This window comes from Magnolia sinica, chromosome 3 (genome assembly GCF_029962835.1).
Source record: "Magnolia sinica isolate HGM2019 chromosome 3, MsV1, whole genome shotgun sequence".
NCBI lineage: Eukaryota > Viridiplantae > Streptophyta > Magnoliopsida > Magnoliales > Magnoliaceae > Magnolia > Magnolia sinica.
The window spans coordinates 32,916,023-32,942,334 of NC_080575.1; the positions used below are offsets into that span (position 1 = coordinate 32,916,023).

Here is a 26,312-nt window from a genome sequence, read left to right on the forward strand (position 1 = left end):
GTCAAAACAAGACCATTAGGTGCTGATGTATCCTTTTCAATGGAGCCACCAAGCCAACTCTCTAAAATGAATGTCATGTTCCTTAAAAGGCTGAGTCACCACAGAATCCCTGTTTGACTTGAGGGATTTACTCCACGTCTCGGTCTAGGTCCTCAAGAATTTTGAACCTCGGGCTGCAAGGATTGCCCCCTGGCCTTAATGAAATGTTGTTACTGATAACTACATGTTGAGTATTATCACAAATACATTATTCAAGCTGATAAGATGAATTTTAGTAAAATGTTAACAACAGTTAATGACTTACGAAGACTATTTCCATTAATGCAACATCTTGAAACATAGAGGTAAGTAGCTGTCAGATTTTTCTATTGATGAAGGTGTGCGTATATATTTCTGTTTTGTGATTTTCTGTATGGTGGTTCAAGTTTTTATATGTAATCAGCTCATGGTATTAGCTAATTAAAGAAAAGATGACACTTTCAGGCTTGAATTTTATGAGTCTACCAACCATGCATATTTTGAGTTTGTTGTGTCATTGTATTGTATGAACATATATGTATTATACATAACCACTATTTACTATATTAATGTAACTATTGCTTCTTGTTAGTGTGTTTTATTTACTATAATTGAAAGTTTGATACTCTATTATCTTCTTCTCTCTCCCTCTCTCTCTCTCTTTTTTTTTTTTTTTTTTTTTGAGTTCAAAATATATAGGGAGGTTAAATTCTGTAGTTGTTTAATGCAGGGAGTGCGGGGCATGGATTTACACCACACGTCATTACAGTTGCGGCTGGAGAAGTGCGCACCCTCGAGTTGTCTTTGAAATCATAGTTTCGTTTCTCTTTAAGCAGCATACATCTCCATTGTCTAAATTCAAGTGGAATACATATGCAAGTAATATCTAATCCTAGAATTTGCTTAAAGTTTGGTATCTAATGTTTCTTTTAAAATATAATTAGGATCTTGCAATTCTGATGTATGATCATTTTTCAGCATGGTTAATGATGGTATTATTGACTGATTTATTAGTTAAAAAACTGTTATGATTTATCCAGGGCCATACCAGAGATGCACTCGGGCCATGCAAGCTGAACAATTGAATGGATCTAAACCTTAGGTTCATCCGAAGTCGTGTCTTTTGGATTGTCCATTGATGTCTCTAGTACTTCTTCTAACAACCTTATGGATTGTCCATCAATGTCTCTTCTACTGAGTGTTTGGGGTGTCGATTGTTACATATATCGATGATTGGGAATATGGAATCATGTGTTAATATTGCCAATGTTATTGCCGATACATGAGAAAATATCGTTGACTAAGGGAAACAGGGAGCAAAGGTGGAATTTTTCCGTGAAATTTCAGGAGATGTTAAAAGCCATATGTTTACATATTTAGCAATCAAAATATTGCCAAAAAAATAATCATTCATAATAAGTTTCCATTTAATAGGGGCCTAAACCATGTGCTGTCGTAAAAAGCCAGTGGAATGATAATAAGAAGTTTATATCATTCAAATACCACACATGCATATGCACGTACATTACATTCATATGTACGTACGTACATACATACATACATACATGATCCATGCTCCATCCATCCATACATGCACACATACATTACATCCATCCATCCATTCATGCATACACGCATACATCCTTCCATCAATGCACTCATCCACACAAACATACATCATACATCCATCCATACTAGTTTTCAGTGTATCAATATTGTTACGTGTATCGATGGTTGGGGATGTGGAAACATATATTGACATTGCCGATACTTGTAAAAATATTGCTGGCTAAGGGAAACACTTGGGGAAAATGGAGGAAAATGTGGCAATTTTTAGTGGAGCTTCAGGAGATGCTAAAGGACACATATTTACATATTTAGTAATTAAAATATTGCCAAAAAAAAAAAAAAAACACTATACATAATAAGTTTCCATTTAATAGAGTCCTAAACCATTTGTTGTTGTAAAAAACTAGCGCAATGATAACCAAAATGAATTCATGTCATACAAATGTAGGTAATAAAAAAAATAAGTAAGACATAAGAAAAACTAGTAGGTAATAATAATAAAAAAAAGAGATAAAAGAACTAAGGGAAATGAAAAACATACATATCCAACTATTCCTCAAACCCACATGAAGTTATGAGATGGCACAAGGTCATCATTTCCACCCCTGCTTGGTTGGCTACAATACTGTTCCCTAGTCATGGACTATTGTACCAATGCTGGTACTTTCTCAAGTATCTTTAGTACTCGTACATGGGTATTGCATAATAGTAACTGACCGTGGCTAAGTAGAGTCTGTAGGAAACAGACCGACTCTAACTCCTCGATGGACCTATCTCTAATCATATGAGTAGCCCGAATGTCCTCCTTTGAACCATAATTGTAAGTGTTCTCCTATCGTTGCCCATACTTATAACTGGATGCTTGTGACTGATTGTCATACCCATAACCATACCCTTAGTACCCTCCATGTGCATAAGGTGGGATAGAAGTGGAGCTCCCTTGCTCTGAGCTAATATCTATGTACGATGTGCTCCATGTAAGAGACCCTTGGCCACGTATAACCTTCTTCTTACTCTTACGACGCTCGAAGTGCTGGCCTGGCTCTCTTGCTCACTGGAGGATAATGGATGAAATCCATAGCCTCGATCCTGAGTGACATAGTCAAAGTATGTCTCCTCAGTGAACTGGCTAATCGATTGCTGACTCTGCACCTGTAGTGTAAGCCCCACCACTGTTGCTTCTACCCCTAGCGCTTCCACCTTCACCCTCGCTATTGTCGTCACCACCTTCACTTGTTTGACTTCCATCCCTGTCACTGCCATTGTCACTGCTAGTCTGCTACTGCCATCAGCCTTGTCATTGTCGTCACCATTGTCATCATCCCTACCGCCACCATTAAATAGGGATAATATCTCATTGTCATCATCACTCGATATGACCTAACATCATGGAATTTGCTTCATCATAGTATTAATTGCATCCTTTAACCTTCATCATGAAAATATAAATCACCCGTTGAACGCTTCATCATAGTATTAATTGCTAGTAGAGAGCCAAAATCCCCTCTTTTAAAGTCATATTCATCCAACTGAATATCAACATTGGTGCGCTCATTCATGTCGCAGGTCATCCTATCCATGCACTCCAACGAGCACCCCCCCCACCACTTAATCTCAGGGTGTGTTGAGAACTTATCCAAGTACCTTATATGAGGATTCAAATAGTACCCTGCTGCATGTAAGAGGACACTGAAGTTGAGGAGTCCATCTCTTATTTATCTTCTTCCAAATTGGAACATTTCTCTTCTCTACATTATTACAATTTAATGTAATCTTCTCCCTTACTGAGTCCATCAACTCGTAAATGAAACTCATTGCTGACTTCTCCTCTAAATCTATTTCTTTAGAACACTTACCAAATGCATTGTGCTCTTAACGCGTAATGCAACATACGATCAAAACTATGGATCAAACATTATGATGGCCCATACCCTTATTCCTTTTTGGTTTTTTAGCCCAAGAACATGAAGACCATTGATCCGATGCAAACATGGCTTGAAGACTACTTTATTTATTTATTTGCTTGTAAATACTTCAAAGGGTGAGGTACGCTATTGTAAAGCATGTCATTGCTGACTGTAAAAGCTCATTATTATTCGTGAAGCTTCACATCATGCTGAGGACAATTCCATGCCCATATATAAACTTGGTCACTGTTCTTGGCTTTTCGAGCGTTTCAGAATGCATTTTCATTTTTCCAATATCCTCCAACATTAAAGCTATGTAGTGTATAGCACATGGAGTCCAATAGATCTTTCTTCTTTTATCTATCAATTTTTTACCGGCGTTCGCATAGCTTGAATGGTTATCTGTGATAACTTAAACCACATTTTCTTCTCTAATTTCTTCCACAATATCATCAAGATATTTAAACAACAAATTTCCATCTTTTATTGAATCCAAAGCATCAATAGATTTATAAAACATCGTTTTGGCCGGATTATTTATCAAGAAGTTGATGATGCTCCATTCTTTCCATCTTGTTCAACCATCAGACCTTATTGAGCACCCATAATTTTTCCATAAATCCTTGTATGCTTTCATCAAAGTATCAATATTACCAACCTCCTCCTTTAGTATTCATGTTCTCGTCTCATGCATGGATGGTGGCTTCAATCCCTGCCCAAACTTTCCAATAGCCTCACATATATAGCCGAAAAGTATAGGCTATTATAAAGGTTGAATGACAAAGCATTTCTAAAAAAAAAAATCTCCCGATCGTCCTACCCACTTCTTTTCTCTCTTCCATCTTCCACTATGAATTCAATGTGGCCTGTCATTGTTCACTGCTAACAAATTGGTCTATGGGACCTCTTGCACTCACTGCCAATTGGTTATTAGTTCCAAAAGATCCATTGTCAATCACAAACGCATCATTACCCATGCTACCACTACTAGAACCATAATTAATATGTCGACTCCCCCCTCCCTATATCATGAAATACCTTTTAAAAAAAATCTTTTTCATTATAATACTCTGTTAGACCTTTTTGACAGTCCTTTGCTTTTACTGTCACCTTTAAGCATGACTTTATCCCGTTATGAGTTCCAACCAAGTGATTCTTAGGCGAGTCATGCCTCCCTTACATCTTTGACCACAAAATTTACAAAACACATGATTTCTACAACCTTTTTCCTTGTGGATCCTCAACAACATATTTCCACGCAAAATCTCCAAGGGTACCTTACATGGATGCAATTATTTGAATTTTGCAGTATGTTAAAAAAGTACCATGTCAAGGAATTTTGTACAAATGGAACAGTCATCTTCAGATCATAGGATACTCTGATGCAGGCTGGGCAACTTCTTTAGTAGATAAGTGATATATTATTGGGTACTGCATGTTTGTAGTGGGAAATCTAGTTATGTGGAAGAGTAAAAAGCAGTGTTGTGGCCCGATCAAGCGTTGAAGTAGAATATATAACAATGGCTCATACTATCAAGAAATTGTTACAGGAGATGGGGTTTGCAGTGTATCTACCTTTGTGATAATCATGCGACATCCCATATTGCAAATAATCCAATCTATCATGAGAGAACTAAACATATAGAAGTTGACAATCACTTCATGTGTGAGGTCTCTAGTGGTGAAATCTTTACGCTGTATATCCGGTTTCAGGATCAACTTGCTGATGTGTCACTATGGATCTTGGTCATACTCAATTAACATGCATATTCTCCAAGCTTGGCACCAACAACATCCATGCTCCACTTGATGGGAAGTGTTAATGGAAGTGGATACGGCCCATCAAGGCCCACCTAGCTCTTATTCTTGTGTTATATATATTTTAATGTTGATTAGGATATGTTGGTATTTTTACTTTTGTTACTTAAAGGATATTATTGTCATTTTGGATTTGTTTAGTTATAAAAAGGGAGGGGGATGTCTAACTTAATGAGGGCTTTTCTCCTTTTCTCATCTCATCTCCTCTTCTTTTGATTCCTTACCACGTGCTGTAGTGTGTCTACAATACCGCTACAGTGACCCTACTATAGCATCGTGCTACAGTAACAAGCAAATTGTGCTAAATAAATAAATATTATTTTTTCACAAAAATTGAATAGTTTGTGTGAATCAATAGATCAGCCAACTTTCATCAATATGCGGAAATTTCAATACTCAGACACGGTTACTAATTTTAGGGGAGAAAATGGAGGAAAATGGAAAATTTCCAATTCCAACCCACCCCCCCCCCCCCAAAAAAAAAAATAATAATAATAATAAAAAAAAAATAAAAAAATCTATGTTAAAATCTTAAGAAAAAAAATTGGTATTTTAGGAAAATTTCTCACCTTCAAAATTCCGACCCACTTTCATGCCTGTTGCATTGAATCCCCCAAAATTCAAGCTTCGAGCCAGAAAGAAGTTGTGGTCGAAATCCACCTCACAACATGTTTTTTTTTTTAAAAAACCCTTAAAAATAGGCTTTTCTATTTGTTTGTTTATTTTATTTTTCCGTAATTTTGCTGTTTTGATTATAATTTGAAGATATCGATACAACAATGATATGCATGATAATATCTCCGATATATGGGAAAACTGTATTTTCTGGCAGTTTTTGTATCGCCGCAATACCAATAATGTCAACAATATTATCCGATAATATCATCAATATTTTGAACAATGATTTATAAAGTAAAAAATAATTACGAAATGACAATTTTAAAAGTAAGCAAATTTTTTTGTTACTTATGAACATCCATACATAAAAAGAAAAAAAAACTAATAAGTATTTCATGAAACAACATATTTTTTCAAATAAAAAAGATTTTTTAATTTCATTTTCGTATTTTAAATAATTAAAAATTTTCAATATTGAAAAGTTTGGTTGAATCGATAGATTGACCAACTCTCATCAACATATTACACTCCTCAGTTACCAAATTTAGTGGAGAAAATAGAGGAAAATAGGATTTCCTCAAATGTCCCCTGATTTCCACACCTAGATGTTGAAATTTTCATGCATAGACATGGATTTGACTTGAAATTCAATGCTAAAATCTTAAGAAAAAAAAAATGATATTTTTGAAAATTTTCACATTTGAAGTTTCAGCCCACTTTTACTCTCAGGTGTCGAATCTCCCCTAAATCCAATCTTGGAATTGAAAAAAATGAAAAGATTGGTCAAAATCCACCCAAGACACAATTTCTCAAAATGATAATAAAAAAAATTAAAAAAAATAAACATGAATTTTTTCTTCATTTCCCTCTATTTTGCGCACCTTTTCCATAGCGTATCCCTGTCGTCTCGCATCGCTGACAAATGAGAGTATTTATACTACAATCGTGGGCAATGATATCGTGGTGTTGATATATTGGCGGTATACACGATATTATTGCCGCTACGTAGAAATTTTGGGTTTTCTAGGGGTTTCTGTATCGCTAGGGCGGCAATATCGATAAATTTTCCGATATGTCGAACAATGTTGCTACTTCTTCTAAAGGCTTTATTGACATCCTTATCTTCTAAGGCATGGGATTTTTCATGGTGATGTTTTTCCGATTGATTGCTCGCCTCCAAGTGCAGAGGTTCGGAAGTAGTATCCCGTGAATACAGGGTCGATCCCATAAGGAGATGAATTGTGAGAAGGAAAAAATCAAATGCAAAACAAACTGAGTAATAAAAACTAAACTAATGATTTGATTTTGGGATTTTTGAATGAATGTAATTCAACTGAATAAAATAACACCCAAGCGTCAAAGTTCCACACATAGGTTAATGTTCCAAAATAAAGATGACTTCGATAACACAACTAGGATTTGAGTACTATGGTCAGCCTAATCGGAAAATAAAACAGTTTAAATATTTTAATAAGTGATAAAATATTAGAAAATCATGGATTTGTACCATTGATATATATTCTCAAGCGCCAGTGATTTTAAGAATTCAATATCAATGAGATAATGAAAATCAAAGAAATATAATAGGTTGAGAACCTCTCCTATCTAGGAAATCTGATTGATCTAGGGTAAGCCTATCCATCAATGTGGATCTTATATGATGGAAACATATGGATCTCACAAGAGGATAAAAAACAAAACCTAAATAATAGATAACATGCATATACTATTATTCTCATCATTAAAACAATCAATCATCATAACTTAAAAAATTATTAAACTCATGTGCTTCCCTTCTAGCTTGGGCTAGAGGGAACTTAGAAAAACATAACTAGAATAAAGAAAGAAAGCAACAAGAAAGAATAAATGCAAATAGAAAAGATCTAAAAGAAAAAAACAATTTATAAAACTTAAATAAAATTGAAAACCCTCTAAAAACCCTAAATATTTCTCTTGAATGCTTTTAATAATGCTTAGGAATGCCCTAGGAAGCCCTATTTATAAGTAGGGAACTCCAATTTTCGTACAAAGTTGAAAAACTCTAGAAACCACCTCAAATTTACGCAATTTCTCAAAATAGACTTCTCGCTGCACAGTTTGTTTAAAATAGATTTTCTGCTGTGCAGTTTTCCAAAATAGACTTCAGAACTTCACAATACACTTTTTAGGACGATTTCAGAATTCTTCACTTTAAATCTTCGATTCTTTTCATTCCTCACTTGGTTTTCTTGGATCTTTGGCATGTGAATTCTTCAATCTTGGTCTTCTAAGATTTATCCCTTGCCTTGATGATTCTTGAGCATCAAATCCATGCTTTTTAGCACCCTTTTTCAATATAAGTCTGAAATTTACCTTGCAACACATACATGAGTAAAATAGAACATTAAGCTGATTCATGTTCATAAAACCGTGATGTAAATGGGAGAAATTATGCAATATTTGAGTCTCAACACACCCCCCAATCAGCATTTTGCTAGTCCCGAGCAAAATAAGCGAAGAAAAATAAAAATAAGAATAAAAATTAATTCTAGAAACAAAATTAAAACGAAAAAAAAATTCTAACTACACTACTTTTACAGGTAATCTCGATTGCATTTAGCATATGCAACAAGCCTTTAAACTCCTAGGTTTCTCCTAGTGGACGAGTTATAGTATCGTGGGGGTTTTGCAGAAATGTTACCCACAAACATTGAAAACATGAAAAATAGTTCAACACTCAGAAATTTATACAATTATGCCTCCATTCATCATATGAATTTCAAAACAAAACAATACTTATCCTAAGTCTGAAGTTAGTTAAAATCTCAATTTCCTAATCCATTACATCCTTGAGTTCAGAGACCTAATCAAAATTTAAAATAGTTATGATCCAATATACTTAGGTGCTCTGCGACACTAGTCTAACTTTGAGAAATATGCATGTTCTCTATCCTAACTTCTTTCAATCATTCCAAGAATATAAAATCTCTAGTTATCTCATTTTCTTCTTGACATTTCTTCTTTTACCATATCCTCATTATTATAGACCACCCTTAGATGAAGATTTCCACCGGGTTTTCTTCATAACCTAGGGTATCGAACTTGCAATGGTAATAGTAATGGATACTTAGGTATCCTTACTCCGGATTACTGACACGATTGTTATGGTCATTGCATTTATGCTTTATAATAAATTTTCTTTTTCCATCACTTTTTTTTCTTCAATATTCTCTTTTTTAAGCATATATCAATGGTACTAGTTCATTCAACCTTATTTGAATCAAAAGTTGTTATTCTAGTTCACATATCATGTTCTTCACTTACTTAGCTAGGGTGTATTATGAATTCAGTACATCAAATTACAACTCACTTTAAATTAGTGATTAGATAATTGAGCTCAAGTCTATAATTTTCAGTTATCAGAATTCTGACTACTACTGACCTAGATTAAGTACTAAGTTTGCCTTTGGAATTCGCATAATATCATGTTCATATTCTTGTATATAAACATATTATTTTGAAAATGTTGAAAAAAAAATTCTCCGTAAACATAAAAAAATAAACTTAAATCTAACTGAAACTTAAAAATAATAATAATAAAAAAATAAACTGAAACCTTAAAAAAAAAAAAAACCTCACATGGATGACTATCCACACCCCCAACCTAAAATCTACATTATCCCCAATGTAATGATAATGTAATGCAAAGAACAATAAAAATAAAAGAAAGGGTGGATAATACCTACCATGAAGAACTCACCTGCTAAATGACACTAAAAAAAATTGAATATGATACAAATCTTACATAAATGCTCCATCAGACTAGGAGTATCAATCTGAATATTCTGGCTCATGAAGAGGGACGGACTCCTCTCCCAAATGAAAGTTTTCCACATAAGGCTTCAATCTCTGACCATTAACCTTGTACACATTGCCATTACGTGGATTCTCAATTTCAACAGCCCCATGAGTATAAACATTCTTCACAATGAAGGGGCCTGTCCATCTTGATCTTAACTTTCCTGGAAAGAACTGGAGACGAGAATTGTACAATAGGACCTTATGTTGAGGTTTAAAATTTTTCCTTAAATTTTTTTTGTCATGAAAAACTTTAGTTCTTTCTTTGTATATTTAAGAATTTTCATAGGAGTCTCTCCTCAGCTCCTCTAATTCATTTAACTCTAATTTCCTTTGTTCACTTGCTTGGTCCATATCAAAGTTTAATTTCTTTATTGCCCAGTAGGCCCTATGTTCCAATTCGACAGGCAAGTGGCAAGCCTTCCCATACACCAATCTGTATGGAGACGTTCCAATTGGGGTCTTATATGCAGTCCTATAAGCCCATAAAGCGTCAGATAGTCTGAGGGACCAATTCTTCTTATCTGACCTTATAGTTTTCTCTAAAATATGTTTGATTTTCTGATTATAAATCTCAGCTTGCCCACTCGTTTGTGGGTGGTATAAGGTGCTCACTTTATGCTTGATGCCATATTTCTTCATTAAAGCATCAAATGTCCTATTGCAAAAGTGAGACCCGCCATTACTGATGATGGCCTTTGTAGTTCCAAATATAGAAAAAATATTCCTTGAGGAATCGTATGACCACATTGTTGTCATTGGTCCTACTTGGAACTGCCTCAATCCACTTTGAAACATAGTCCACACCAACCAATATATAAAGAAATCCAAAAGAAGATAGAAATGGGCCCATAAAATTAATACCCCGATAATCAAATATCTCCAATGGTAAAATTGGGGATAAAGGCATCATGTTGCGTTGGGACACTCTTCCCAACCTTTGACATCTATCACAAGCAACATAGAAAGCATGAGCGTCTTTAAACATGGTGGGCCAGTAAAAACCACACTGCAGGATTTTTGTAGTGGTTTTCTTAGCAGAAAAATGGCCACCACATACTTCTATGTGACAAAAGGAAATAACACTCTGAACTTCATCCTCTGGGACACAACGTCTAAAAATCTGATTAGTCCCATATTTATATAAATACGGGTCATCTCAGAAGAAGTTTCTAACCTTGGTTTCAAAACGCTTCCTATCTTGTTATTTCCAATGATATGACATTTTTCCCGTTTCAAGATAATTCACTATATCCGCATACCAAGGCAATTTGGAGTTCGCAAATAATTTTTCATCAGGGAATGTGTCCTGGATATGCATCTTCTCAATGGAATCATCTAATACTAATCTGGAAAGGTGATCGGCCACTACGTTTTCTACTCCTTTCTTATCTTTTATCTCTAAGTTAAATTCTTGGAGTAGGAGGATCCATGTTAAAAGTCTTGGCTTTGCATCCTTCTTAGGTAGCAAATATTTCAAAGCTGAGTGGTCCGTGAAAATGACCACTTTGGATCCTAGCAAGTAGGACCTAAACTTTTCTAACGCAAAAACTACTGCAACTCTTTTTCAGTTGTTGAGTAGTTCACTTGGGCCGAGTTTAGAGTTCTACTGGCATAGTAAATAACATAGGGCTGTTTATTTTTCCTTTGGCCCAAAACAACCCCTATGGCATAATCACTTGCATCGCACATTAGTTCAAAAGGAAGTGTCCAATCTGGTGGACGCATGATAGGTGCAGTGGTAATGGATGATTTAATTTTATTAAAGGCACTTACACACTTATCTGCCCCCTTAAATGGAACATCCTTTTGAAAAAGATTAGTCAATGGTCTAATAATGACACTAAAGTCCTTGATGAATCTTCTATAGAAACCAGCGTGCCCTAGAAGTGATCTAATATCTCTAACAGTTCGGGGATATGTAGATTAGCTATAATGTCCAGTTTTGAGCGATCTACCTCCGTTCCATTTTTGGAGATAACATGGCCCAAAACAATTCCTTTTTGAACCATGAAATGACATTTCTCCCAATTTAAGATAAGGTGCTTCTCTTCACACCTAGATAAGACGAGATAAATTGTTGAGGCATTCCTCAAAACTACTCCCAAATACAGAGAAGTCATCCATGAAAACCTCAAGAAATTTCCTAACCATATTTGAAAAAATACTTAACATACACCGTTGGAAAGTTGTTGGGGCGTTACACAATCCAAATGGCATCCGTTTGAAAGCAAACGTGCCAAATGGACAAGTGAACGTGGTTTTCTCTTGGTCTTCCAGGGCTATCTCTATTTGATTATATCCGGAATATCCATCAAGAAAACTATAGGAGTGACCTGCTACCCTCTCTAAAACTTGATCAATGAATGGTAGAGGGAAATGGTTCTTCTTTGTGACCTGGTTCAATTTTCTATAGTCAATGCAAACATGCTAACCTATGGTGATGCGTGTTGGTATGAGTTCATTATTAGAATTCTGCATGATAGTTATTCTGGATTTCTTTGGGACTACTTGAGTTGGACTCACCCAAACACTATCGGATATTGGATAGATGATTCCCACATCCAATAATTTGATCACCTCATTTTTTACAACTTCCATTATGTTTGGATTGAAACGCCTTTGAGGTTGTCTAATTGGTTGGGCGTCCTCATCGAGGTGGATTCGATGGGTGCATATGGAAGGGCTTATACCCTTGATATCAGAAATGGTCTACCCCAAGGCTCCTTTGTGGTCTCTTAGAACATTCAACAATTTAATCTCTTGATCCTTGTCTAAAAATGAATAGATCACCACAGAATAAGTTTTATTTTCACCTAAGTATACATACTTAAGCTCATTTGTTAGTGGTTTTAAATCAAGCTTTGGAACATTGGTTGGTGATGGCAGAGGTCGCGAGTCCTCAATAGATAGGATTTGAGTGCGCGGTCTCCATTGGTACATACCAATGTCCTGGGTAGTAGTGTTCTCATTATCATCAGAAATTTCAGCAAACACTTTTTCTAAATCAGAAATTTTCTAGTCTCCAATGACTTGAATCAATTCCTCAGTCAGAGTAGGTTCCAATTCCTCTTCTTCTATCAAGCAGTTCATGAAATTCAGCTCATGGATTTTATTATTATCAATGAGCTGCTTACATAGATTGAAAATATTTAGCTCTAGAGTCATGTTGCCAAAAGACAAGTTCATCATTCCATTCCTGCAATTTATGATTGCATTTGAAGTTGCTAGGAATGGGCGGCCTAAAATGATGGGAACTTGAGCGCTACCGTTTACGCATGGTTCAGTGTCTAGTACAATAAAATCCACGGGGAAGTAGAATTTCTCCACTTGGACTAGCACGTCCTCTAAAATTTCCCTTGGTACCTTAATAGAGCGGTCAGCGAGTTGGAGTGTAATCGTAGTTGGTTTAAGCTCGCCTAACCCCATTTGTTTGTAAACCGAATAAGGTACTAAGTTAACACTTGCACCCAAATCTAGCAAAGTATGCTCAATTTGGAAATTTCCAATAATACAAGGAATAGTGGGACTTCTCGGTCTTTGTATTTGGGTACGGCCCTTTGTTGAATGATAGCGCTCACTTTCTCAATAAGGAAGGCCTTTTTGTGCACATTTAATTTCCTCTTTATAGTGCACAAGTCCTTGAGATATTTAGCATATGATGGAATTTGTCTAATGACATCAAGCAGAGGAATATTAACAGTAACCTTTTGGAGCACATCCAACACCTATTGATATTTCATGGGGACAGTAGGATTTTGAAGTCTAGATGGGAATGGAACTGGAGGCTCATATGACTTAGTCTCTTTATCCTTTTGTTGTTACGACTCTTGAACCATAGCCGGTTCATCATTCTCTTGAGACAGTGGCTCATCCTCCGGTAGTTCTACCGGTTGCATTATCTTGTTATTGACCTCTTTTCCACTTCTCAAAGTAATGATGATGGCCTTAGCTTGTTCATGATGTAGCTCACTTGGATTTGAGTCTCCAATGAAATGTGTGTTTCTAGGGTTTGACACAGGTTGAGAAGGAAGGGTGCCTTTTTCCCTAGCATTTAGTTGAGTTTCAATCCTAGCCACGACCGTCTTTAATTCCTGATTTTGATTGGATTAGAGATTGATTCATTTGAGCTTGAGAGTTCATGAATGCGGTCAATGCATCCTCCACAGATGATCGCTTTGGCAGGGGCACATATGGTGCATTGTTAGGTGCCCCAAAGAAGTTGTTTTGTGGAGGCATTTGAGGTGCATTGGGTGTATTAATTTGTGGTCCATTCCTCCAACTAAGATTAGGATGGTTACGCCAATTTGGATTATACGTGTTTCCCATTGGTTGTTATTTATAGCATTTGCTTGCTCATGCTCATGCGTGATCTTTTGTACAACTGAGATTATTAGACAATCCTTTGTGTCATGGTCTGTACCACCACAAATGCTACAAAAATTACCTAAGGAAGTGTTTGCTTTAACCATACCAATCTTTCTAATTTCCAAGGCTTCGACCTTTCTAGCTAATGCAGCGAATTTTGCATAAAAATCGTCTTCCTCTCTTAGGACATACATCCCCGCTTTCTCTCTTGGAATGGGTCTAGTTTGGTCTGGTTTAGCAGAGACATCTCATGTCTACGTATTCTCTGCTAACATATCTAGAAAATCCCAAGCCTCATTATGATCCTTGTCAAGAAAGGTTCCACCACACATCATCTCTATGAACTGACGGGTATCCATGGTGAGCCCCTTTCGGAACGCATCAATCACGTGCCATGGTTTATAACCATGATGTGGACAAGTAATTAGAAGGTCTTTGAAGCGCTCCCAAGCTTGAAAAAACAGTTCGTTCCCCTTTTGGGAGAATGACATGATTTCTTGTTTTAGTGTATTTGTTTTGTGCTCGGGAAAGAACTTTTTCAAAAACTCTCTACTTAAGGCTTGCCATGTAGTGATGGTATTAGGTCTTAGAGAGTTGAGCCATGCTTTGGCCCGATCCTTTAGAGAAAATGAGAATAACCTAGCTTAAGTACATCCCTATTGCCATTGTTTACTTGTAATGTTGCAATTACTTCCTCAAAGTCCTTGAGGTGCAAGTAGGGGCTTTCAGAATCCAAGTCATGAAATTTAGGAATCAATTGAATCACACCTGGTTTAAAATCAATGTTCCCTGTGTGAGCAAGGAACACTATGCAAGATGGTAAAGTTGATCTCTCAAGGTGTAGATGTTCACGTAAAGTCCGTGGTTGGTTTAACACATTCCTATGAATTTCATTTTCATCCTCAAGAGGAGGATTAGGTTGATTTTCTCTGTTTTGATTTATAGTTAGATTTGACAGATTTGGATTTAGATTATCAACTGTGTCTGCCATGGAATCCAAGTGATGTTGAGTGCCTCTTCTAAGTGAATGATCAAGGCCTGAAATTAGTCTACCTTCGGAAGAGAGTCGATTGTTTTGATCCCTATTCCAACGGGACATAAACCATTCACACCACACAACAAATACCACTAATTCAAATAGCAAGTATGATACTTAAAATTTTTTTAAAAATAAAAATAAACCAACAACCCAAGCGGCAGGGCCGACCATAAGGGTTCAGTCCACAAAACAAAATAAGTCAACAACTCAGGTGGCTGGGCCCACCATGAGGGTTTAGTTCACAAAACAAAAATAAATCAACAATCCAGGCAGCAGGTCCGACCATAAGGGTTCAGTCTACAAAACAAAAATAAATCAACAACCCAGGCGACAGGTCTGACCATGGGGGTTCAATCCACAATAAAAATAAAAATAAATAAATAGACAAAAGTAAAACTAATGCAGAAGTTAAACTATGCTAATCTGGAAAATAGATTCAGCGGATGATCTTTGTGATCAAACAGCAACTGTAGGACAACCATAGCACTTGGGTGATAAAATCCCAAGCAGGGCAACCTTATGTCATAGTTAGTGCTTGAAAGACCCAACCGAATTTACTTTCAAAGAAAAAAAAAATCTACAGAAAATTTTGAGGGTTTAGAAAAGAACTTACCTTAACTATCTTGCATAGATCTGATTTATCTCAGTCTTTCCCCGGCAGCGGCGCCAAAAACTTGATTGCTTGCCTCCAAGTGCTGAGGTTCGTAAGTAGTATTTGTAAGTAGTATCCCGTGAATACAAGGTCGATCCCACAGGGAGATGAATTGTGAGAAGGAAAAAATCAAATGCAAAACAAACTAAGTAATAAAAACTAAACTGATGATTTGATTTTGGGATTTTTAAATGGATGTAATTCAATTGAATAAAATAACACCCAAGCTTCAAAGTTTCACACATAGGTTAATGTTCTAAAATCATGATGACTTGGATAACACAACTAGGATCTGAGCGCTATGGTCAGCCTAATCGGAAAATAAAACAATTTAAATGTTTTAATAAGTGATATAAAATATTAGAAAATTATGGATTTTTACAATTGATATATATATTCTCAAGCGCCAGTGATTTTAAGAATTCAATATCAATGAGATAATGAAAATCAAAGAAATATAATAGGTTGAGAACCTCTCCTATCTAAGAAATCTGATTGATCTAGGGTAAGTCTATCCATCAATGTGGATCTCATATGATGGAAACATATGGATCTCACAAGAGGATAAAAAACAAAACCTAAATAATAGATAACATGCATATATCATTCTTTTCATCCCTAAAACAATCAATCATCCTAACTTAAAGAATTATTAAACCCATGTGCTTCCCTTCTAACATGGGCTAGAGGGAATTTAGAAAAACATAACTAGAATAGAGAAAGAAAGCAACAAGAAAGAATAAATGCAAATAGAAAAGATTTAAAAGAAAAAAACAATTTATAAAACTTAAATAAAATTAAAAACCCTCTAAAAACCCTAAATATCTCTTGAATGCTTTTAATAATGCTTAGGAATGCCCTAGGAAGCCCTATTTATAAGTAGGGAACTCCAATTTTCGTACAAAGTTGAAGAACTCTAGAAACCGCCTCAAATTTACGCAGTTTCTCAAAATAGACTTCTCACTGCATAGTTTGTTTAAAATAGATTTTCCATTGCGCAGTTTTCCAAAATAGACTTAAGAATACACTTTTTCAGGACGATTTCAGGATTCTTCACTTCAAATCTTCGATTCTTTTTATTCCTTACTTGGTTTTCTTGGATCTTTGCCATGAGAATTCTTCAATCTTGGTCTCCTAAGATCAATCCCTTGCCTTGGTGATTCTTGAGCATCAAATCCATGCTTTTTAGCACCCTTTTTCAATCTAAGCTCTTAAATTCACCTTGCAACACATACATGAGTAAAATAGAACATTAAGTTGATTCATGTTCATAAAACCATGATGTAAATGGGGGAAATTATGCAATATTTGAGTCTCAACACCGATCCTTCATGAGAGTGTTAAGTGTTCGACTCCTCACCATTCTAATCCATTGTCTTCCAAGAAGCATATGTCAATTTTCTACTCGAATAATGTTGCACCTCACACTTCCAAATATTTTCTGCAATGGAGAGTAAAGTTTCGTCAAGTTGAATCTTCTTCATACTTGTAGAAAGATCCCAACTTCAAAATTGCCATTATTGTCTTCTTGGAGATGAATATTCACACAGCTATTTCCATTGATTATCATTGTATTGATCCTTCCGTGTCCCTCCACCTGGTTCCAAATATTTAACCTTGTGTCTTTTTAGCAGTCACCTGAACCAGCCAAGCATCCATCTTTTCTTATAGCTATTGCAACATCTTCAGCTCCTTGGTCCGTTGTCCTTCTCCAGCCATTTTAGGGCTAAAGTATGTCTCCCCATGCTTGGGCATCAAACTGGGTGATGGGTTGGCTGTTTTGGTTGGGGCCAAATTTTGGGGGGAAATTTCGACAGATTTGGACAGGTTTAATGGTCCAGTCACGACCTGAAGAAGTAGACAGATTGTAGGTTGGAAGTGTGCTTATTTCTTGACAGATGTCTTGACTTTGTTTGTTTCTTGTGTAAAGCTATGTATGGTTTAAAATTGGCCCATGCTTAGTTCATCGTTTTTAGTACATTTCTCTTGCAATGTGGTATTTCATGTAGTCAGGCTAATTTTTTTATGCTTACCTATTCCTCTAGTCTGGTTATTTGTTCTTCTGTTGTACATTGATAGCGTTGTACTTGATGGGGACAATTACTCTGATAACATCCTTCCATCTCCACTCTTGATTCTGAGTTTGCTATGAAGGAATTGTTGTCATTGCATTATTTTTTGGGAATAGAAGTTGCTGAGGACAATCATGGAATTTCTAGCCTAGACCAAATATGCTTTGGACCTTCCATATTCTAATATGATAGATGTCTATTAGAATGCTTGTTTGCATTGGAACCAAACTTGGCCTCTATAGTGGGGATCCATACTCTGATCCATCTGATTTTTGCAAATTTTTTGGAGCTCTACTGTTTTGGTTCATCAACATCTTGTATGTGGACAGTAAGTGTGCAGATTCATGAATGCTCCTACTGTAGTTCTTTTTTTTTTCTCTTCCCTGAGGATTGCTCACTGTCTGGAGGGTGTTGTTAATCATGGAAGTTACATTCACCCTTATTCTGCATTTATAGTTGATGCTTATAGCTAACTGGGTGGAAATCTTGACAATTGACAATAGTCAATTGACTACCGAATCTTGTACCTTTCTTGATCAAATTCTCACTTGGTGCACCAAGAAGCAACTTGTTATTCTTATTTCTAGTGCAGAAATTAAGTATCATTCTGGCCCCATTGTAGCTAACAGTACATGGGTGTTCCTTTTACTTAGTGACCTCAATGTTAGTGTTATGCCCGGAAAAGCCAATGTTGATCTTGACCGTTGATCATGATGACCATAGGTCCTGTGTGGACATGTTATTATTTCCGTTATTAATGCATGAGTTTGCTTTGAATGGTACATGTACTCAGATAGGTTAAAAGAGAGGGGTTCTTCTAATTTTCTTAGGTAGAGTGGATACAATTACCACGGGCCAAGGGAGAGTTGCGGGCCATGGATCTCATACCTAGAATTACTATGACCATTTAGGGCCTGTTTGATTTCGAGGGAAGAGGGAAATACCTTTGAAAAAGGTCATTATTACCTTTTCCTCTGTTTGAAATTTCAAATGCATTTTCGTCTCGAAAATTGGTCCAAAAAAGCTGACTTACATAAGTGGACCCCACTGTGATGTGCATGACATATCCACACCGTCCATATGTTTTATCAGAAGATTTTAGGGCCTAAGTCCAAAATCGAGACAAATGCAATGCTCAAGTGGCCCATATCACAGGAAACAATGGCCTTAAACGTCTACCATTAAAAGTTATTTTGTTTATTGGGCCCACATTAATGTTTATTTGTCATCTAACCTGTTCATGAGGTCATAAAAACATTGATAAGGTGTAAACACAAATATCAGCTTCAGCCAAAACTTCTAAGGGCCACAAATTTTTATACGGCAAGCGTTCAATTTCCACTATTTCCTGTGGTGTGGTCCACTGGAGCTTTGGATCTACCTCATTTTTGGGTTCATGGCCTAAATGAGGTTGACGTATAGGATGAACGGTGTTGATACATCACGTACATCACAGTGGGCCCTATATTCATTTGGCAGCCATCCTCGATTTTAATGCTAAAAAGCTAAGCCGTCAACATAGGCGCAAGAAACGATGGGGTAATTCCCTGGTAAGTAATTATTACTTATTTACCGGGTAATTACCATTTACTTCAAAAATCAAACGGGCCCTTAAGGAGGCTTGGGCAGCTAGGGTTACTAGGTAGTCATCGTATGGAGGGGACCAATGACAAGTCGGGATGGAAGGTCTCTACCATTGAGCTCAACGACGAGTTGTTACCTTTGCCCTACTCCGCATGGGAGTGTAAGTATTCCATGGATATGAGATCTTGTTATTAGATTGCTGGCTACTTGCATTGGGGGATTGTTCAAATCTCTAGACCGGGAGTCCCGTCATGGTTGGACTATATCAAATTGTGTATGTACTAGCTTCGACTAATCCTTAGGCTTGAGGACACATGAGGAGTTCAAGTTCCTAGTGTAATGTGCTTTGACCCTCACGACGTCTATGCAGTGCCTCATGTGGTTTTGGTTGGGTGCATGCATTAGGATATGGTTGAGGTCCATATGATCAAGGATCCACTGGTTGCTTAGGACACTTCTATGGCTTAGATCTTGGTGATCTTGGTTATTGGACCATGCATCAAGTTGGGTCCGATACAAAAAATGGTTTTAAATGTTTTCAACTGTTGATCTTTTGTTTTAACTGTTAAAAGGATTTAGTTGCACGTGATGGTAATCTCATGGTTAAGATCTTGTTGTCCACCAATTGATTTGCATGGGTATTTGATCAAGGGTAGTTGGCCATGGATAGTAGAGGGACTGTGTTAATTTAGGTGCATGAATAGGCAATATTATAGACCTTTGATGTAATAGGGCATATGAAAGTCTATAGGTTTGAGGTGTATGTACATTAGTTGGTGCATCCTATGAAGCCTAACTCCTTATATATTTAGATCTATTCCCAGAGGAAGAAAACAAACAAACAAACAAACACACACACACACACACACACACACGGGGGGGGGAGGTACGTCGCCTCTTTGGGTGTCACCTAGAGAGACCTCTTACGTATCGACATGGACATCTTATTTTACAATCAACTGACCAAAAATCAAAGGTATTTTTGATCTTGTTGTCTTTTGGGTTTTAATATACTCTACCTGGGGATCCAAGACTAATTAAAATTAGATGGTTTTATGAAGTTTAAGTCCTGCGTTTCCGAACTGTAACACCGAGACCCTTTCTTATCCAGTGTCCATTTTGCAATAATATCATTGCTACATGCAATGTTTTCAGTATTGACGATATCGGCCTATATATCCCCCGATATAGTGTATACCAATTCCCAACTAGGTGATATGAAACCCTAAGAGAGCATCAGAAATTCTTCGTATCGTAGAAGATATCACATGATATCGCAAAATATCGTGACCAATCCCTTTTATAAAATTCTTGATATTGACGATATCGGTGGATATTGACTAATATTGCACAGAAATGTGGGTATTTCAAGGCTTTCTTCAGAAAATTCGAAAAAAAAAAAAAAAAAAAAGCCATTCTAAATATTTTTTTCTCGATTCCTCTCCACTTTTAATTAGATCTATTGTGGATTCTAACCCTTACTCTTGAATCCCTTTAAAAAAAACACAAATTTCGAATCGCAATCAAGATCCAAGCCAATTTGGGGCCATTTTCAATCTGGGGAGCATTTTCAAGTTGCGATTCTTCTTTTTTTTTTTAATTATTATTTTTTTATTTTTGTCCCGTAAAATAATGTGAAGTTAATGTCAAATGATCTGCAATTCATGATTCTTCATGTTATGCATGAAAAATAATGGATTTGGGAGAGATGGGTCGATTTGCAGAAAATTGGAGAAAATCGAAATTTCTTCAATTTCTCCCAAATCCATTCAAATTTACTGTCCAAACACGAAATCGAGCATGTATGTAACTTGATTTAGCGAATCTTGGTAATTTGGAGATTTTTTGGAAAAAAATTAATTAAAAAATCTGAATACACACACACACACACACACACACACACACATATATATATTCAAAATTCCACTTTGATCAGCAGTCAATTAGCTCTCATTTCACAGTATTTAGGAGTGTTTGATGAAATCATCATCGCATGCAATAATTTTGGGATTTTGGGGAAGATTGGCCAATTTGTGGAAAATTGGGATAAATTCAAAAAAATTCTAAATTTTCCTCAATCGGTTGCAAACTTAGTATCCTAGTGTGAAATTCAACATGTATGTAACCTGATCTAGTGATACTTGGTAATTTGGGGATTTTTCGAAAAAAAAATCTTAATTAAAAATATAAACAATATTTTTTCAAAATTCCACTTGATCAACGGTTAATTGGTCCCATTTCAGAGTTTTTTTTTTCAAACTTCCATTCCTAACGTATGCGCAGTTCTATGCAGGTCTAAGCCACAACCACACATCATGCACATGTATATTTTTAGTTTTATACTTCTTCTTTTGCTTTTGAATGTATGTATTTCCATACATGTTTTCTTACATTTGTAAATTGTATGAATTGACTTTGAATATATTTGCATCAATTCAGTTAGATAGTGCATTCATTAGGACCCTAAACAAAGGAAACCTATTATGTGCACTTGTTTTTTGTGATATTTTTTTTTCTAAGTGTGTATTGATATCTTTTTTTAATAAACCACGAAGTTTCATTGAAAAATTCAACCAATTTCCCAATGTTACCCCATGTTTCCCAACAACAAGGATACATTACGCAATACAACTGATATATCCCATGCGATAATCGATATGTATCCGTATCCCAAGGATGTGATACATTACATGATAAGTCGATAACGATACAATTTGGCTACTTATAAATTATAATACATCCATTTCTGTCCTTCATGAACGTATTAGACATGTTGAAATTGATTATCGTCGTCTACAAGAGAGCTTCTATAGAAAATGTGAAGATTCTTTTAGTTGCTTTGTACAGTGTACCATCCACTTGTTAAGATTTTCACCAAAGCTCTACCAAAAAACCATTTCACAGTGACTTAAGAGCAAGTTGACCGTATCATCACCAAAGATGCTCACCTTGGGAGGGAGTGTTAGGAATAAGTTGTGCCATTGTGGCATTCTTGTTAATAATGTAGTGTAAATATGTAGTCCATTGGTTCTCTAAAAGACGTAAATCTAAAATCCCTTTACGTCTTTTAGAATCTTAATAAATACAGATCTTTATAGCATTTTGCATACTATAACAGGTTCTATAAAGTGACATCACGGGCTGAATTTCATGTATTCAGATATAAAAAAAGATCTTCCATTACCTTAACAGGCCGCACCACAGTGTTCAAATCCAGTTTCCCTTTGAAGGCATCCATAAGATGTGCAATACTAACTTTTGTGCCCTCGAACTTTAGGAAATTATTATTTAAGGGCTTGGAAGGAAGTGCATGACCCACGGGATTTGATTGCAATGGTGGGGAAGAAAAACAAAGCCTTTTTGAAATCCGTGCTAAATCAGAGAATATAATAAGTTCAATGTGATTTGTTGAAACCAAACCAATGTTGTTTGATGAAGGCAAACATAACCTGGGAGGGGTAACATCGGGAGTGGGTCTATTGTGCCTAAACCACCATTTGGTGCAAGCATTGCGGGTTGTTCTAAGTGCCTGAAGACTAGATTGAGCTTTTGATTATTTTATGTGTGTTGCAAGATGCTAAGATTCGTTTGGTGGAAGAAATATACAAATATGAAAAATGATCCGTCTCTATCATAAATGAAACCATGCCTGTTATAAATAAAATGTATCGGAAAGTTGAAATTCTTCCCAAACAAAGTCGAAACCAAGTTCTTACTTGTCAATAATATTAGTAATGAAAAGGGTAATTAACTCACACTCTTGAGCAGGACAAGGATGTGTGCAAGGAGAGCCGTCCCGGTAATTAAGGGTTGATATTAGGTGGGCTGTTGGTAGGAATGCAGATGGTTCGGGTCGACCCAAAGGGTCATTGGACCTGAACGAACAATAAGTGGGTCTAGGTCCAAAAGTTCGATCCAAATTACTAAATGGTTGGGCTTGGGTCCTCTCAAGTCTCAGAACCTGACTTGGTCTTGGTTTTTAATGTATACGATTTGGGCAAAAACTAAATGGACCCGACCTTGACCTGGCAAGTAGTTAATTAATATAGGGAATTCGAGTAGTCAGCCGAGCCTTTAAATCAGGTACGTTCAAATGTATGGTAATTACCATACGTTCTGAGTTGTGTGGAGTCCACAATGATGTGTGAGTGCCATCCAACCTGTCCATTAGATTAGGTGCCCCATGTTTGGCCTAGATCCCAACATCAGGTCTGATCCATAACTTAGGTGGGTCACACTAGAGATGCAACTTGGGTTTAGGTCAACCCAAACTTCATTGGCCCAACCCGAACTTTAGGTTAGGTTGGGCTTGGGTTGAGGCCCTGGCAACCTGATCCATCTTGAACCTGACCTTGTGTAGTACATATACATGAGTTATGATTAATATATATTATATAAATGCATAATCATGGCTAGTGTGGAAAATAGGGTTCATGATTGGAACTGTCCATGTCGTGGACTCAATGTTATATAGGGTTCATGTTCAGAATTTTCCATGCATGGAAAATAGGGTATGTGATCAAGTAACATCTTTTGAATAATCTCTCTAAACATTACTGAGTCTTTTATCTATTTGTTTAATTTTACTTGTTTATGAGTAGTGATGGTAGGCGTTATTATGCTAATGTTTTTTTTTTTTTTTTTTGGTAGTTACAGGTGTTACTTTAATGATGTTATTTGATGGTTAGATGTTTGATTTTACATGTTAGTTTAGTTACTTTAGTAGTTGGTGTTAACCTGACTGAACAAGAAATGTGTTAGGCTTGAGTTTTAGTACCTTGGGTTGGGCCTTGGGCTGACTCCTCTCAATGTTGGGTTACAACCCTCCCCGACCAGCCCAAGCAGCACTCCTAGTTCACACCAAAGGAAACAATGGGTGACATTAGGGAGGCATGATCACCATGTGTGACACACCAAAACTCAAGCCATTCAAAAAATTAGTTGTGGACCAACGTGAATATATAAGTTTTAGGCTTGCTGTACATTGTCCCCTGTGGCATGTACATTGCTATCTCTAAAGCCTCCTAGGGCCTGCTCACATGGCTGTCTTCTGGGAGATTGGGAAAGTGTAATGGCCGAACCTTCCAGAATCCCTCGTCCCCCTTCCATAGTGCTGGCTCTGATATCTTGAGGTGTTATGGACCGAACATCTTGCCTCCCGGCCTAGGACTCTCAACCCTTACCCTGCTAGCATTGGTCTGTTTTGGGATTTTGTCCCTGTTTCGAGTTGTATAGCTAAGCTAGGTCTTTCTGTTTTGGTTTTGGGTTTTAGTTTTAACTTTGTTTTATTTCTTTTGCTTTGTTTTGTTCCTTTGTTTTTCTGTTTCTTCTTTGTTTTTGTTTTCGCTCTTTGGTGTTTTAATAATATTTCTGCAATCTTCACGAAAAAAGAAGAAGATAAATTATACTTGGATTTCTTTTCAAGTTCTTCTTAAGTTTGTCTAAGATAAGATAGGAGTTAGAATCATGTGCTCTTGAATCACATTTGATTTAAACTTGGTACACATGAAAACTCACTTCTAATTTATATACCTAACATAAAGTCAACCCATGAGATAAATGGGTTTGGATCCTTTTATATCCAAGCTTGATCCATTAAATAAATGGGTTGGTTTTCTTCCTAGACCTGACCTGAATTTTAATGGGTTGGATCTATGTCCAAACTTCTGACCCATTTCATAAACAAGTTGGGTCCTCAAACCTACCCAACCCAACTGGGCTCATTAAGAATTGATCATCAAACTTCTGTGAAGTTACCCTAAGAAAGACTAATGTTGTAGTTCTTGGTCAAACTCAAACATTTGTTGGAAGTGTTGCACCACATTTTGTAAACCCGATTGTGGTGGAAAGGGAGCAAGGGTGTGCTACGATCATGGTATGCAAAAATGGTTATGTAACGGCTATTATGTAAAGGTAATGGTGGCCATTGTTACGCATTACAGGGTTCTAACAGCCATAGTGGCCATTACGGTGCCGATATAATTATTAAACAAAAAAAAAAAAGAAAAAAAAGAAAAGAAAAAAAGAAGCCATAACAATTGTTATGGCCTGTATCGTAATGGTAATAGTGGTAGCCATTACGGCCACCATTACTATTAGGGAGTACCATGGCTATGATGTTCCCTAGATGTGACATGCCATAATTTGTAAAGGGTGGAAAATGTTGTAAGAGTGCGTTAGGGCATTTCTCAGAAGTGACTTGTTACGTCAATGCTCAGCTATGGTGGAAAGTGTGCAATGGTGCACTAGGGCATTCTCTTGAAGCGATGGGAAGTGATGTTGCCTAATTATGATGGAAAATCGGCAGAGGTTCCCACACCAAATCAGGCATGTGGGTGAAGAGCAAGTTTGGATGAGGAAAGTTTACCTTACCACCTAGAATGTGAGGGATTTGTTTGCCTCTTGGAATGTGGGTGATTTTTAACGTAAGAGTATGGAGTCGATGGGTGCAATGAAGACTATGTATTATATAACATGCTCTTAAGAGATAAAGGAGAGAGCTACATAGATTGGCAAGGGCCATAATTTTTTTTATAGGATTTAAGAGCTATAAATTGTTATTTATGGGAAAGGATAACGTGAGGAACGGGGTAGGGGTAGGTGTAGATAAGGACTTGGATGTGATGGGTGAAAGATGAGTGGTCTTGAAAAGATATATTGACATCCATAAAGACAATGCTCTACTGATATGGATGTGTTGTAGTGGTGGCCCTTCATCAAGGGTTGTATTAAGCCATTTCCTTTTGTATTCTTTACTGATGAGTCAACTACTAGTTCCAAGATGAGGTCCCTTGGTAGATTTTTGCTGCTGACTTGTTGAATGATATTAG

At 36.5% G+C, this 26,312-nt stretch overlaps 1 protein-coding gene and 1 non-coding gene across 2 annotated transcripts in view; both read left to right on the forward strand.

The window, feature by feature from the left end:
* LOC131239792 (AT-hook motif nuclear-localized protein 14-like) overlaps positions 1-26,312 on the forward strand; it is a 49,821-nt gene that overhangs the window by 13,179 nt on the left and 10,330 nt on the right. The window contains exon 2 of the mRNA XM_058237658.1: positions 749-801. Coding sequence (XP_058093641.1) covers positions 749-801 — 53 coding nt within the window. The remainder of the gene's footprint in view (positions 1-748; positions 802-26,312) is intronic.
* LOC131241826 (small nucleolar RNA R71) lies at positions 14,538-14,644 on the forward strand. The gene has a single exon (XR_009169394.1). It is a non-coding gene; the product is annotated as a small nucleolar RNA R71 (small nucleolar RNA).